Source organism: Rhinopithecus bieti, unplaced genomic scaffold (genome assembly GCF_001698545.2).
Source record: "Rhinopithecus bieti isolate Rb0 unplaced genomic scaffold, ASM169854v2 scaffold_5924, whole genome shotgun sequence".
Lineage (NCBI taxonomy): Eukaryota > Metazoa > Chordata > Mammalia > Primates > Cercopithecidae > Rhinopithecus > Rhinopithecus bieti.
The window spans coordinates 1,073,284-1,089,352 of NW_016805189.1; the positions used below are offsets into that span (position 1 = coordinate 1,073,284).

The 16,069-nt window shown below is 37.1% G+C and overlaps 1 protein-coding gene across 3 annotated transcripts in view; it reads left to right on the plus strand.

The window, feature by feature from the left end:
* Positions 1 to 16,069, plus strand: part of GRIP1 (glutamate receptor interacting protein 1) — a 298,768-nt gene that overhangs the window by 219,024 nt on the left and 63,675 nt on the right. For all 3 annotated transcript variants that reach the window (XM_017871570.1, XM_017871572.1, XM_017871571.1), the window contains one exon: positions 5,302 to 5,371. In XM_017871570.1, the coding sequence (XP_017727059.1) occupies positions 5,302 to 5,371 (70 nt within the window). The remainder of the gene's footprint in view (positions 1 to 5,301; positions 5,372 to 16,069) is intronic.

Consider the following 16,069-nt stretch of genomic DNA (forward strand, 5'->3'; position numbering starts at 1 on the left):
AAGCTTAAAGAAGCCAGGTAGCCAGGTTTAATAGCCTTCAAGTGGGAAGAAAAATCAGGACCATCTGACCCAAAGAAAGAGCCCAGCCTGAACTTACAGTTAAGACCATAGTCCACAAGCCCCACTTGGGTACAACAAGCTTTTGAACAGCTGTTTGGGGCCACACTCTTTAATATAAACAGACAGCTAAGAGAAAAATGGACACTTGAGGAAGAATCTAATATGTGAGGCTGTCACCAGAAACAAAGAGGGAAATCAGAGAAATAGCACATGCGGGAAGAAGAAAACAAACCAAAGAGAAACCTATCATTGACGTCATTAGCAACAAATATATTGCATTCATGAGGTGAGCAGGAAGTGGGTGCTTTTACAAAATGACATTCAGAGGGGAAAAAAGAGACCTTGAAAAGAGTATGGCAGAAATGAAGAAACTTCAATACAAATATTGGAAAATAAAGTTAAGGAAAATGTCCAGAAATTAGAACAAACAACAAATAAATGAAGAATCTGGAATAGACGAGAAAATTATACAGGTTGAGTCCGAATGACACAACATCCAAGTAATAGGTGTTACAGAAAGACAGAGGAAAGAAACACATCAAAGAAATAATTGTATAAATGTCTTAGAAATTATGGATTTATTTTCAGAATGATGGGTCCATACCTATGGATGGAAATAGCCACAGAAAAGCTTGCCATCAAGAGATCTGAGAACACTGGACAAAGCAGTAATCTTAGAGGGTTGCAGTGCTGGGACAGCAGGGCATGGTGGGGTGTCATACAATGTGTTAGAATAATACAAACAATAATCAAATAATCAGAATAGCATCAGGCTTTTTAACCACAACTCTGGAAGCTAGAAAGCAATGGAAAAGTGCCTTCAAATTTCTAAAAGAAGGATTGCCAGCCTAGAATTCTTTACTCAGCAAAGTAGTCAATCAAATATGAAGGTAGAAAATGACATTTTAAGCTATATAAGGTCTCAATAAACTCTTCTCCCTTGCAGTCTTCCTCAGGAAGCTACTGGAGAATGTGCACCACCAAGAGTGAGAGAATGAGAGAAAGTAAAGCCAGAAACAGGGAGAGTTGGGTTTAGGATACAAGGGCTCTAAGGATGCAAGAGAGAAGAGAATCTCTGGGTTCCCAGGGTTTGTGGGAAGGAAGTCCCCAAGATCTGTGTGGCAAACCTAGAAAGCAACCAGTCTAGACAGGTTAGCAAACTCTGATAGAATTCCTAATAAGATTTAACACATTGAGAGAAGATTTATATATCCTGGGAAATATAAGGAGTTGAATTAATAATTCAAACTAATTATTAATTATTCAAACACGAGAAATAAACAAATTAATAATTCAAACACGAGAAAACAAAGCAAATAAAAACATCAAGACAACAGATACTTAAAGGAAATACATATTCTGCAGAAAAGGAAATAAATCATGGAATGCTATATGACTTATCTCTGGATGCTGTTGACATAGTCATGCTAAAATAAATATCAAATGTTGATAAATACCAAAAATTATGACAAAATGGTATTGGGAAAATGGAGGGACAAGAAGGGTATATGAGTATGTTAGTGGTCTAGAGGTTGGAGAAACTAACTCTTCATCTTTCGTAATAGAACGTAAATAGAAATGACTAACACCAAAACATAATTTGGTAGTAATAGTCATATGTTACATAGCAATATGGAAACAGCCAAAAGAATTGAAAGCAGTTGCACCTGGAGAAGCAAGAAATTGAGAACGGCTCTTTCAGAATTCTTCACTCTTTAAATTGTATGTGTGTATATTTTTGGTACAAAGAAAATAAATTTTAAAAAGTAATATAGTAAGTTGTTTCCTTGTGAGTACCAAGAATGTATATCTTAGGCAGAATGAAAAATCTCAATATTGCAATGTTACTAAAATGGATTCTTGTGATCTGGGATAAAATTTCCAATGACATTGTCTTGCTAGATTGCAGAAGAGCTGTAGACACAGATGACAATGATGAATTCTGAACAAGCTTGTAAATGACTCAATGCAAATCTAGTAACAACAAAAACACCTGCATTGGAGATACAAGTGACGAATTTGAATGAAAATCATTTCATAAAATAGGAATGGGAAAGTGGCAGTACTAATATATATTGTGTAACAAAGGATTTAGCATCATTGCTCTTTTTTGTCAGACTTTTAGTTGTATGTTTGACCAGTTTGACCAATTTCAAGGAGTTTGAAATTTCAAAGAGATGTGATTGTTTTTTCTGCTTCAGAACTTAATAAGCTTTTGTTGCCCTTTTCTTCTTAATCACACTCTTGGAAGTATTCAGTGTCCTTCCCCATCCCCATATGATGCATTTGTATGGATTTCCCACTTGGAATCACTTCACAGAAGAGAGAAAACTATTTCATGCCCAATAACCTCAGGAGATTTAACCAGCCCTGCCTCTCCTTTTTATTCAACTTCTCTGGGGTTTCATAGCCAGTGCCCAGAGCAGAGGTGCCTGTCTCATAGTTGGTGTTCAATAAATATGTACTAAATAAATGAATGGTTCTGTGGAGAAGTCCAATCAAATTCCACGCACTGAGTGAATGCTAGTATATTCTCATTCAAAGGATCACAAACTCAGAAGCCTTCATGGGTGAGGCAACTCAGGAAGTGAGATCAGCCCAATGAGGATAGAGGCAAATGGAAAATCAAAGGCTCTGTCTAAAGGAGGTAGTGGGAAACTTAGTCCACTGTTGTTAAACAATAATAGTAACAATAAACATTTATGTAATTCATTATGTGTGCACTTGTCCAGTCTCTTTACATATAATAGCTCACATAATCCTCCAACAGAAACTACGGTAAGCACTGTTATTCATCAACACCATTTTGCAGATGAGGAAACTAAGGCACCTAAGAACTGTGTGCTCAAGCACATATAGCTAATAGGTCGTAGAGCCAGGATTTTGGATCCAACCATTCTGGCTACCAAGTCCTGTCTCTTAATCATGACACCATATTGCCCATCTATTTTTTTTTTAAAGAAGCCATGTATCTATATAAAATCTACTAATTTGTAAGTGTTGGCAACTAAATATTTTTAAAGCACTACTAGCCAAGCAAAGCATGCTTGGTTTGTGACTCCTTCTTAGGTAGTAGAAAATTAAAACATGGGGCTAGGATACACAAACCATGACTGGTCCCCCAGACCATGCATAGCTACATTTAACATGCATGGTGGTGATGGGCAGGATCTCATACAGATCTGGATGACACACTTCTGGGTTCAACCTCATTATCCCAGTGGGCATCCACCCTATTGACTCCATTAAAGGAGAAAAAGAAATATCTAGTAAATGTGAAAATGGCCACCATAGATGTCTGTAGACCATGAGAAGTTTCAAACTCCTCTGCAAAGCTGTGTAGGTTTGACCAAGAGCTCATAGTGCTATATTCCTCTCTTTCAAGGATGACAGATAGGTCTGATGTATTTTGTTGCCTCTACTATTGTTTGGTTTTACAGACCATTTCAGTGGAACATGGATTTTTTTAAAAGCCAAAGGAAACATTGAGTGCTATGTGATGGTTACTACAGCTTGGCAAAATATTGTGTCAATTCATTGGCAGATGCTAGAAAAGCTATACTTGCTGGTACTAACAAAGTTTTTATTTCTGTGCCCTATGACCAGAACAATTTGCAGTTTTGAAATATGATGTAACTAGAAATCCTAGATGCTTATATGCCTCTAGAGGCATTCTATCAAATCATTGAATGGAGTTTTAAATTATGACTTAATTAAAGGGAAGAGAATGTTTTGCATTCTTCACTAGCAGCTAAGAATAATGATTGAATGAAGTCCCATTAGCATTTACTCTGGACTAATTTAGACAGTGGGTAAGGTATCGGTATATGTGTTTTCTTTTTCTTGAAGTGTTGTGTTAAGGTATTAAGCCATCTGTTCTTGTGCATAAACATTTTCCTAGGATTCAGATGGGATTATGGGATATGATATGGCTCTATGATTATTATGGGTTGATCAGACTGTTTATAATAAAATCTTACTTTAGGGGCCTGTTAATGATCTCTAGAAGGAAGCCTCTCCAGCCTTCAGGTTGGCAAAATGTCTCCTTTCAGAGGCAAATTGTTTTTCACAAATGTTGTATGGCTAATTTTAAGGATCAGATTCCTGAATTAAATGTAAATCTCTAAGTCAAGATGATTTTTTGTATTTATATGGACTATAATTAGTTTCTAGGGTTAATTCTAAGTAGGCTCATTTCTAATTGTTTTTTATTCCCATAAATGGAAATATTCCTAAGAAAATTGATAAAGCCCAAAACTGATCACTGTGCAGTATAATAGTTTTATCTATAAATGTAATAAAAGTTACATGTACATGTTTAGAATATCAGCATATATAAAATTTAGTTAACTAATAACAAAATATTTACTAAAAAAAAAAAGAGTCACATTCCAGGAGCTTTCTAAGTATGAATTTGTGAGCAGAATTTAAAGATTTAGAGTCCATCTAGCAAAAGATTTCCTTGTGGAGAAAAAAAAAGAACTTCATTTATTTATTTATTTATTGAGACAGAGTCTTGCTCTGTTGCCCAGGCTAGAGTGAGTGGTGTGATCTCGGCTCACTGCAACCTCTGCCTCCTGGGTAAAAGCAATTCTCCTGCCTCAGCCTCCCATGTAGCTGGGACTATAGGCATGTACCACCACGCCTTTCTAATTTTTGTGTTTTTAGTAGAGATGGGGTCAGGCTGATGTCGAACTTCTGACCCCAGGTGATCCTCCTGCCTCAGCCTCTCTAAGTGCTAGGATTACAGGCATGAGCCACTGTGCCTAGCCAAAAAAAAGGAACTTTAAATCAGTGATTCTTATCCACTTTCCCATTCTACACTGGAGTAATATGGCATATTCCCATCAACAGTGGTGTCTCCTCACTGGAAAGGAATAGAAGAAGGAGTAACTAAGGGGAGCCCCCAATTGATTTTAATACTCTCCAACTGAGGTACCCACCCTTCAGGTCCTCTCTTGGGAATTGCTTATTAAAATAGATTTAAATCTAATGAGTACTTATCCAATTCCTTTCTCTAATTACAAATTTAAAGTGGCATTGCTTTAGTTTTTGTTTGTAAATATTTCAACACAAACATTTGTATAGATATAATGTGCATACTTGCTAATTAATTTGCTGACCATCTTTGTTTTGTATACAAACATTACTTGCATTAAGTTATTATAAAACAGGGGAAATGTACAGTAAAGGGTGAATAATGGATATGAAGATGTGATTATTCTATCTCCATTATTACAGCACCATCTAGTAGAAAACCAGGAGACCCCCTCGTCATTTCAGATATCAAGAAAGGAAGTGTGGCACACAGGTAAGGAAAATAGGTTTTCTGATTCATTTTAAGCCCTCTCTTAATTTAAGTATACATGATACCTTCCACACCCAAAGCAAACCTTTCTAATGGGTCACTGTATTTTCAAAAACTTCCAAGCAGCCACTATTAATTGATCATATTTGACATCCCTAGTTGCAGTGGCTCCATGGATCTCCTCCTGCTTATCAATTTATTTATACACAGCTGAAAACATTTCTTAGGGTCTCTCATGAGTCTAGCATAGGCTGTCCTTCACTGATCATCTTCCATTCATTTTCTGACCAAAAACAAAAACTCTGAAAGTAGCAGCACTTATTAGAGTTACCCAAACAGAGGTGATAACTTGTGCAAGAGTTTTGCTGTTACCAGAATATCCCCTCTGGGCAAGCAAGATTCTTGAGTGTTAAAATGTTCATGTCACCTATTTGGCCCGTATACCATCAAAATCAGGAAGTCTCAAATTTTAATTTCATAAATAAAATATTTTAAATGAGTGAGGATACTGATATAAGACCATTAACTTTCTTTTATTTTCCAATTCAGGACTTAAAAAAATTTCAACCTATTATCACAATTATTTTATTAAATAAATATTTTATTTTTTTTTATTTTTTATTTTTTTTTTGAGACAGAGTGTCTCCTCTGTCACCCATGCTCTAGTGCAGCAGTAAGATCTCGGCTTACTGAAACCTCTGCCTCCTGGGTTCATGTGATTCTCCTGCCTCAGCCTCCCAAGTAGCTGGGATTACAGGTGTGCACCACCATGCCCGGCTAATTTTTGTATTTTTTACTAGAGACGGGGGTTTCGCCATGTTGGCCAGGCTGGTCTCAAACTCCTGACCTCAGGTGATCCACCCACCTCAGCCTCCCAAAGTGCTGGGATTACAGGTGTGAACCACCACATCCAGCCCAAGAAATACTTTAACATTCGAAAAGTAGGAAGGACATTGTATGAGTTTAGGTATGTATGTACAGGCTCCACTGCTATGACAAAGAGACATCTAAAGACAGTGGATCAAACAAGACAGAAGTTTCTCTCTTATAACAGTTGGGAGATAGGCAGGCAATCCAGGGCTGAGGGAGCCATCCTAGCAGCTTGTCAGTTATGACCATTTTTTTTACTTTTTAATTTTTGTGGGTATATAGTTGGTATATATATTTATGGGATACAAGAGATATTTTGATAAGGCATGCAATACATGGTAATTAAATCATGGAAAACAGGGTACCATCCCCTCAAGCTTTTATCCTTTGTGTTACAAGCAATCCAATTATACTCTTTTAGTTATTTTTAAGTGTGCAGTTAAATTACTACTGACCATAGTCACCCTGTTGTGCCATCAAATACTAGGTCTTATTCATTCTATTTTTTTTGTACCCATTAACCATCCCTACTTTCCCCACCCTGACCGCCCCCCACTACCCTTCCTAGCCTCTGGTACCAATCCTTCTACTCTCTATCTCCATGAGTTCAATTATTTTGATTTTTAAATACCACAGATAAGTGAGAACATGTGATGTTTGTGTTTCTGTGCCTAGTTTATTTCACTGAACATAATGACTGCCAGTTCCATCTAATGCGTTGCAAGTGACAGGATCTTGTTCTTTTTTATGCCTGAATGGAACTCTGTTGTATATACGTACCACATTTCTTTTATCCATTTATCTCTCAATGGACACTTATGTTGCTTCCAAATCTTGGCTGTTGTGAACAGTGCTGCAGCAAACATAGGAGTTCAGATATCTCTTCAATATTCTGATTTCCTTTCTTTTGGGTATATACCCAGCAGTGGGATCGCTGGATCATATGGTAGCTCTCTTTTTAGTTTTTTGAGGAACCTCCAGCTGTTTTTATGGTGGTTGTACCAATTTACATTCCCATCAACAGAGTATACAGGGTTCCCTTTCGTCCACATTCTCTCCAGCATTTGTTATTGCCTGTCTTTTGGATAAAAACCATTTTAACTAGGGTCAGATGATGTCTCATTGTAGTTTTGATTTGCATTTCTCTGATGACCACTGATGTTGAGCATCTTTTCATATGCCTGTTAGCCATGTGTATGTCTTCTTTTGAGAAATGACTATTCAAATATTTTGGCCATTTTTTAATAGGATTACTAGATTTTTTTTCCTATGGACTTGTTTGAGCTCCATGTATATTCTGGTGATTAATCCCTTGTCAGATGGATAGTTTGCAAATATTTTATCCTGTTATGTGAGCTGTCTCTTCACTTTGTTGATTTTTTTTTTCTTTGCTATGAAAAAGCTTTTTCACTTGTTGTGATCCCATTTGTCCATTTTGCTTAGGTTGCCCATGCTTGTGAGGTATTAAGACATATTTGCCCAGACCAATGTCCTGGAGAGTTTCCCCAGTGTTTTCTTGTGGTAGTGTCACAGTTTGAAGTCTTAGATTTAAGTTGTTAATCCACTTTGATTTGACTTTTGTATATGGCAAGAAATAGCTGTCTAGTTTTATTCTTCTGCATGTTGATATTCCGTTTTCCCAGCACCATTTATTGAAGAGATTGTCTTTTCCCCAGTGTATGTTCTAGGCACCTTTGTCAAAAATGAGTTCACTGTAGGTATGTGGATTTATTTCTGGGTTCTCTGTTCTGTTCCATTAGTCTATGTGTGTATTTTTATGCCGGTACCATGGTGTTTGGGTTACTGTATGTCTGTAGTATAATTTGAAGTCAGATAATGGGATTCTTCCAATTTTGTTCTTTTTGCTCAGGATGGCATTGGGTATTCTAGGTCTTTTGTGGTTCAGTATAAATTTTAGGATACTTTATCTATTTCTGTGAAGACTGTCATTGGTATTTTGATACAGATAGTATTGAATATGTAGGTTGCTCTGGGTAGTATGGACATTTTAACAATATTGAGTCTTCTGGTTTATAAACATGTAGTTTTTTCTATTCGTTTGCGTCCTCTTCAATTTCTTTCATCAGTGTTTTACAGTTTTCATTGTAGAGATCTTTCACTTCTTTCATTAAGTTAATTTCTACGTATTTGATTTTATTTGTGGCTCTTGTAAATGGGATTGCTTCTTTAATTTCTCTTTCAGGTTGTTCACTGTTGGCATATAGAAATGCTACTGATTTTTGTATTATTGATTTTGAAGCCTGCAACTTTACTGAATTTTTTTAACCAGCTCTAATAGTTTTTTTTGTGGAGTCTTCAGGTTTTTCCAAATGTAAGATCATGCCATCTGCAAAGAAGGATAATTTGACTTCTTCCTTTCCAATGTTGATATACTTTTTATCTTTCCCTTGTGGGATTGCTCTAGCTAGGACTTCCAGCACCGTGTTGAATAACAGTGGTGACAGTGAGCATCCTTGATGTGTACCAGATCTTAGAGGAATGGAATGGCTTTCAGTTTTTCATTCAGTATGATACTAGCAGCAGCTCTGTTGTATATGGCTTTTATTGTGTCGAGGTATATTTCTTCTATACCCCAGTTTTTTGAGGATTTTTATCCTGAAGTGATGTTAAATTTTTTTCAAATGCTTTTTCAGCATCAATAGAAATGATCATGTGATTCCTGTCCTTTATTCTATTGACATGATGTGTCTCACTGATTGATTTGCATAGCTTGCACCATCTTTGAATCTCTGGGTTGTGATCCAGCTTGGTTGTGAATCATCTTTTTAATGTATTTGTGACTTCACTTTGCTAGTATTTTGTTAAGGATTTTTGCATCAATGTTCATTAGAGGTTTTGGCCCATAGTTTTCGTTTTGTTTTTCTTTCTTTTGTGTGTGTGTGTGTGTGTGTGTGTGTGTGTGTGTGTGTGTGTGTGTATCTTTGTCTGATTTTGTTACCATGGTAATACTGGCCTCATAGAATGAGTTTGGAAGGATTTCCTCCTCTGTTTTTCAGAATAGTTTGAGTAAGATTGTTATTAGTTCTTTAAATGTTCGATAGAATTCGGCAGTGAAGCCATTGGGTCCCAGGTTTTGCCTTACTTGGAGACTTTTTATTATGACTTCAATCTTGTTACTTATTACTGGTCTGTTCAGGTTTTGAATTACATCATAGTTCAATCTTGGTACATTGTATGAGTCTAGAAATTTATTCATTTCCTCTAGCTTTTCTAATTTATTGGCATATAGTTGCTCATAGTAGCCACTAATGATTCTTTGAATTTCTGTGATATCAGTTCTAATGTCTCCTTTTTCATCTCTGACTTTATTTAGTTGGGTTTTCTCCTTTTTTTTATTTTTGTTATTAGTCTGGCTAAAGCTTTGTCCATTTTGTTCACCTTTTTAAAAACATTTTGTTTCATTGATCTTGGCATTGTTTTCTTCTTTTCAAATTCATTTATTTTTGCTCTGATCTTTATTATTTATTTTCTACCACTAATTTTGGATGCAGTTTGCTCTTGTTTTTCTGATTCTTTAAGATGCATTGTTAGTTTATTTATTTGACGTCTTTGTTCTTTTTTGATGTAGGCACTTATAGTTAAACATTTCCTGCTTAGTGCTGCTTTTGCTGTATCCCATTGGCTTTAGTATGTTGTGCTTCCATTATCATTTGTTTCAATACATTTTTTAACTTTCTTATTAATTTCTTCATTGGCCCACAGGTCACTCAGAAGCATGTTGTTTCATTTCCATGTGTTTGTATAGTTTAAAAAATTCCTCATGGTTTTTTTTTTCTTCAAATTTTATTTTAAATTCCAGGGTACATGTGCAGGATGTGCAGGTTTGTTACTTAGGTAAACATGTGCCATGGTTTGCTGCACAGATCAACCTATCATCTAGGTATTAAGCCCAGTATCCATTAGCTGTTCTTCCCGATGGTCTCCCTCCCATCATCTCACCCATGAGAGGCCCCACTGTGTGGTGTTGCTTCCAGTATGTTCATGTGTTCTCGTTGTTCAGCTCCCACTTATAAGTGACAACACGCAGTGTTTGGTTTTCTGTTTCTGTGTTAGTTTGCTGAGGATAAAGGCTTCTAGCTCTATCTGTGTACCTGCAAATGACATGATCGCATTCCTTTTTATGGCTGCATAGTATTTCCATAGTGTATATGTATCACATTTTCTTTATCCAGCCTATCATTAATGGGCATTTGGGTTGATTCCATGTGTTTGCTATTGTGAATAGTGCTGCAGTGGACATACACATGCATGTATCTTTATAATAGAGTAATTTACATTCCTTTGGGTATATATCCAGTAATGGGATTGCTGGGTCAAATGGTATTTCTGCTTCTAGATCTTTGAGGAATTGCCACACTGTCTTTCACAATAGTTGAACTAATTTACATTCCCACCAACCGTGTAAAAGCATTCCTTTTTCTCTGCAATCTCACTGACATCTGTTGTTTCTTTACTTCTTCATAATTGCCATTCTGACTGGCATCAGATGATATCTCATTGTGATTTCAATTTGTATTTCTCTAATGATCAGTGATGATGAGCTTTTTCTCATATGTTTGCTGGCTTCATAAATATCTTCTTTTGAGAAGTGAAGTTCTTTACAGACTCTGGATATTAGCCCTTTGTCAGATGGATAGATTGTGAAAATTTCTTCCCATTCTGTAGGTTGTCTATTCACTCTGATGATAGTTTATTTTGCTGTGCAGAAGCTCTTTAGTTTAATTAGATCCCATTTATCAGTGTTTGCTTTTGTTGTCATTGCCTTTGGCATTTTTGTCATGAAATCTTTGCCTGTACCTATGTCCTGAATGGTATTGTCTAGATTTTCTTCTAGGGTATTTATAGTTTTGAGATTTAGATTTAAGTCTTTAATCCATCTTATTTTATTTTATTGTATTTATTTTATTTTATATAAGATGTAAGGAAGGGGTCCAGTTTCAGTTTTCTTTGTATGGTTAGCCAGTTCTCACAGTGCCATTTATTAAATAGGGAATCCTTTTCCCATTGCTTGATTTTGTCGGATTTGTTGATGATCAGATGGTTATGAGTGTTTGGTCTTATTTGTGAGTTCTGTATTCTGTTCCTTTGGTCTATATGTCTATTTTTGTACCAGTACCATGCTGTTTGGTTACTGTAGCCTTGTACTATAGTTTGAAGTTGAGTAGTATGATGCCTCCAGCTTTATTCTTTTAGCTTAGGATTGGTTTGGCTATACGGGCTCTTTATTAATTCCACATGAATTTTAAAACAGTTTTTTTCTAATTCTGTCAAGAATGTCAAAGGTAGTTTAACGGGCATAGCATTAAATCTATAAATTACTTTGGGCAGTGTGGTCATTTTCACGATGTTGATTTTTTCTATCCGTGAGCATGGAATGTGTTTCTATTTGTCTGTGTCCTCTCTGATTTCTTTGAACACTGGTTTGTAGTTCTCCCTGAAGAGGTCCTTCACTTCCCTTATTAGCTGTATTCCTAGGGATTTTATTCTCTTTGTAGCAATTGTGAATGGGAGTTCTTTGATTATTTGGCTCTCTGCTTGCCTATTGTTGGTGTATAAGAATGCTAGTGATTTTTGCACAGTGATTTTGTATGTTGAGACTTTACTGAAGTTGCTTTTCACAGCTTGAGAAGCTTTTGGGCTGAGATGATGGGGTTTTTTAGATAAAAGATCATGTCATCTGCAAAGACAATTTGACTTCCTCTCTTCTGATTTGAATACCCTTTATTTTTTTCTCTTGCCTGATTGCCCTGGTCAGAACTTCCAATATACTATGTTGAATAGGAGTGGTGAGAGGGCATCCTTGTCTTGTGCTGGTTTTCAAGGTGAATGCTTCCAGCTTTTGCCCATTCAGTATGATATTGGCTATGGGTTTGTCCTATATGGCTTTTACTATTTTGAAGTATGCTCTTTCAATACCTAGATTATTGAGAGTTTTTAAACGAAGGGATGTTGAATATTATTGAAGGCCATTTCTGCATCTATTGAGATAATTATGTAGTTTTTGTCTTTAGTTCTGTTTATATAATGAATCACATTTATTGTTTTGTGTATGTTGAACCAACCTTGCATCCCAGGGATGAAGTCAACTTGATCATGGTGGATAAACGTTTTTAATGTACTGCTGGATTCAGTTTGCCAGCATTTTATTGAGGATTTTTGCATCCATGTTTATCAAGGGTATTAGCCCAAAGTTTTTTCTCGTTGTTGAATATCTCTCCCAGGTTTTGGTATCAGCATGATACTGGCCTCATAAAATGAGTTAGGGACAAGTCCCTCATTTTCAATTTTTTGGAATAGTTTCAGAAGAAATAGTACCAGCTTATCTTTGTACCTCTGTTAGAATTCAGCTGTAAATCCATGCAGTCCTGTGACTTTTTTTGGTTGGTAGACACTATTTATTACTGTCTCTATTTCAGAACTCATTATTGGTCTCTTTGTTCTCATTAGTTTCAAAGAATTTCTTGATTTCTGCCTTAATTTTATTATTCACCCGAGGGTCACCTGGGGGCAGGCTGTTCAATTTCCAAAGTAGTAGTGTGGTTTAGAGTGAATTTCTTAATCTTGAGTTTAATTTGATTGTGCTGTGATCTGAGAGACTGTTATGATTTCGGTTATTTTGCATGTGCTGAGGAATGTTTTACTTTCAATTATGTGATCAATTTTAGAGTAAGTGTCATGCGGCAATGAGAAGAATATATGCGGCAATGAGAAGAATATATATTCTGTTGTTTTGGAGTGGAGAGTTCTGTAGATATCTATCAGGTCCACTTGATCCAGAGCTGAGTTCAAGTCCTGAATATCTTTGTTAATTTTCTGTCTCAGTGATCTGTCTAATATTGTCAGTGGGGTGTTACAATCTCCCACTATCACTGTGTGGGAGTATAAGTTTCTCTGTAGGTCTCTATGAATTCTCTTTATAATCTGGGTGCTCCTGTATTGGGTGCATATGCATTTGGGATACTTAGCTCTTCTTTTGAATAGAACATTTTCTTATATCTTTGTTGGTTTAAAATCTCTTTTGTCACAAACTAGGAGTACAGGCTCTTCTTTTTTCAGTTTTTCATTGCTTGATAAATTTTCCTCCATCACTTTATTTTGAGCCTATGTGTGTCATTGCATGTGAGACAGGTCTCTTGAAGACAGCATACCAATAGGTCTTGGCGCTCTCTTTATCCAGTTTGCCATTCTGTGTCCTTTAACTGGGGTACTTAGCCTGTTTACATTTAAGTTTAGTGTTGATATGTATTAATTTGATCCTGTCATCATGATGCTAGCTGGTTATTTTGTAAACTTGTTTATGTGGTTGCTTCTTAGTGTCACTGGTCTGTGTATTTCAGTGTGTTTTTGTAGTGGCTAGTAATGGTTTTTCCTTTCCATATTTAGCACTTCCTTCAAGAGCTCTGGCAAGGTAGGCCTGGTGGTGACGAATTCCCTCAGCATTTACTTGTCAGAAAAGGATCTTATTTCTCCTTTACTTATGAAGTTTAGTTTGGCCAGGTATGAAATTCTGGACTGGAAATTATTTTCTTTAAGAATGTTGAATATTGGCCCCCAAACTCTTCTGGCTTGTAGGTTTCTGTAGAGGTCTGTTGTTGGTCTGATGGGCTTCCCTTTGTAGGCATCCTGGCTTTTCTTTCTGGCTACCCTTAACGTTTTTATCGTTCATTTTGACTTTAGAGAATCCAGTGATTATGTGTCTTGGGGTTGATCTTCTCCTGTAGTATCTTACTGAGGTTCTCTGGATTTCCTATATTTGAATATTGGCCTATCTTGCTAGGCTTGGGAAGTTCTCCTGGATTATATTCTGAAGTGTGTTTTCCAACTTGGTTCTGTTCTCCCCATCTCCTTCAGGTACCCCAATCAGTCATAGATTTGGTCTTTTTACATAATCCCATACTTTTTGGAGGTTTTGTTTATTTTTTTTTATTCTTTTTTCTCTATTCTTGTCTGCCTGTCTTATTTCAGAAAGATAGTCTTCAACTCTGAGATTCTTTGTTCGACTTAGTCTGTTTGGCTATGGACACTTGTGATTGCATTGTGAAGTTATCATGTTGTGTTTTTCAGCTCCATAAGGTCATTTATGTTTCTCACTAAACTGGCTATTCTGGTCATCAGCTCCTGTGATGTTTTATTATGATTCTTAGCTTATTTGCATTGTGTTAGAGTATGCTCCTTTAGTTCAGTGAAGTTCATTATTACCCACCTTTTGAAGCCTACTTCTGCCAATTCAGCCATCTCAGCCTCAGCCCAGTTCTGTGCCCTTGCTGAAGAAGTATTGCAGTTATTTGGAAGAGAAGAGGCACCCTGGCATTTTGAGTTTTCTGCAATTTTATGTTGATTCTTTCTCATCTTTGTGGGCTTATCTGCCTTCAATCTTTGAGGTTGCTGACCTGTGAGTGGAGTTTTTGTGGGGTCTTTTTATTGATGATGTTACGGTTGTTGCTTTCTGTTTATTTGTTTTTCTTTTAACAGTCAGGCCCCCCTTCTGTAGTGCTGTTGTGGTTTGCTGGGGGTCCACTCCAGACCCCAAGCCTGGGTCCCTCCTGCACCTGGATGTATCGCCAGTGAAGGCTACAAAACAGCAAAGATGGGAGGCTGCTCCTTCCTCTGAGAGCTCTGTTCCAGAGGGGCACTGACGTGATGCCCATCTGGTGACCTGGAGCCCCCTGTTGGGAGGTCGCACCCAGTCAGGAGGAACGGTGTCAGGAACCCTCTTAAAGAAGCAGTCTGCCTGCCCCTTGACAGAGCAGGTGCACTGTGCTTTGGGGACCACCCTCATCCAGACCGCCCAGACTCTCCAGAGCCAGCAGGCAGGAAAGGCTAAGTCAACTGAACCAGAGAGACCATGGCTCCCCCTCCTGCAAGGGGCTCCATCCCAAGAAGATCATAATTCTGTCCATAAAACCTTGACTTAGAGTGAATTTGTTAACCTTGAGTTTAATTTGATTGTGCCGTGGTCTGAGAGACTGTTATGATTTCAGTTATTTTGCATCTGTAGTTGCTGAAATTCCCACAGGTGGTCTATAAGGTTCTTATACTTGAATATTGATATCTTTCTCTATGTTTGGGAAGTTCTCTGTTATTATCCCTTTGAATAAAGTTTCTACCCCTATCTCTCTCTCTACCTCATCTTTAAGGCCTGTAACTCTTAGATTTGGCCTTTTGAGGCTATTTTTTAGATCTTGTAGGTGTGCGCCATTATTTGTTTGTTTGATTGATTGTTTTGAGATGGAGTCTCACTTTGATGCCCAGGCTGGAGTGCAGTGGTGCAATCTTGGCCCACTGCAACCTCTGCCTCCTGGGTTCAAGCAGTTCTCCTGCCTCAGCCTCCCAAGTAGCTGGGATTACAGCCACACACCACCACGCCCAGCTTTGTGTGTGTGTGTGTGTGTGTGTGTGTGTGTGTGTGTGTGTGTGTGTGTTTGTATTTTTAGTAGAGATGGGGTTTTGCCATGTTGCCCAGGCTTGTCTCAAACTCCCGACCTCAGGTTATCTGGCTACCTCGGCCTCCCAAAGTGCTGGGATTATGGGCGTGAGCCACCATGCCTGACCCAGTTTTTTGGGGTTTTTGTTTTTTTTTTTCTTTTTTTCTTTTTTTCTTTTTTATTTTGTCTTCTCTGGCTATGTATTTTTAAATATCCTGTCTTCAAGCTTACTAATTCTTTCTTCTGCTTGATCAATTATGTTGTTAAGAGACTCTGATGCAATATTTTAGTGTGTCAATGGCATTTTTCAACTCCAGAATTTCTGCTGGATTTTTTTTTCAATTATTTCAATCTCTTTGTTGAATTTATCTAATAGGATTCTGAA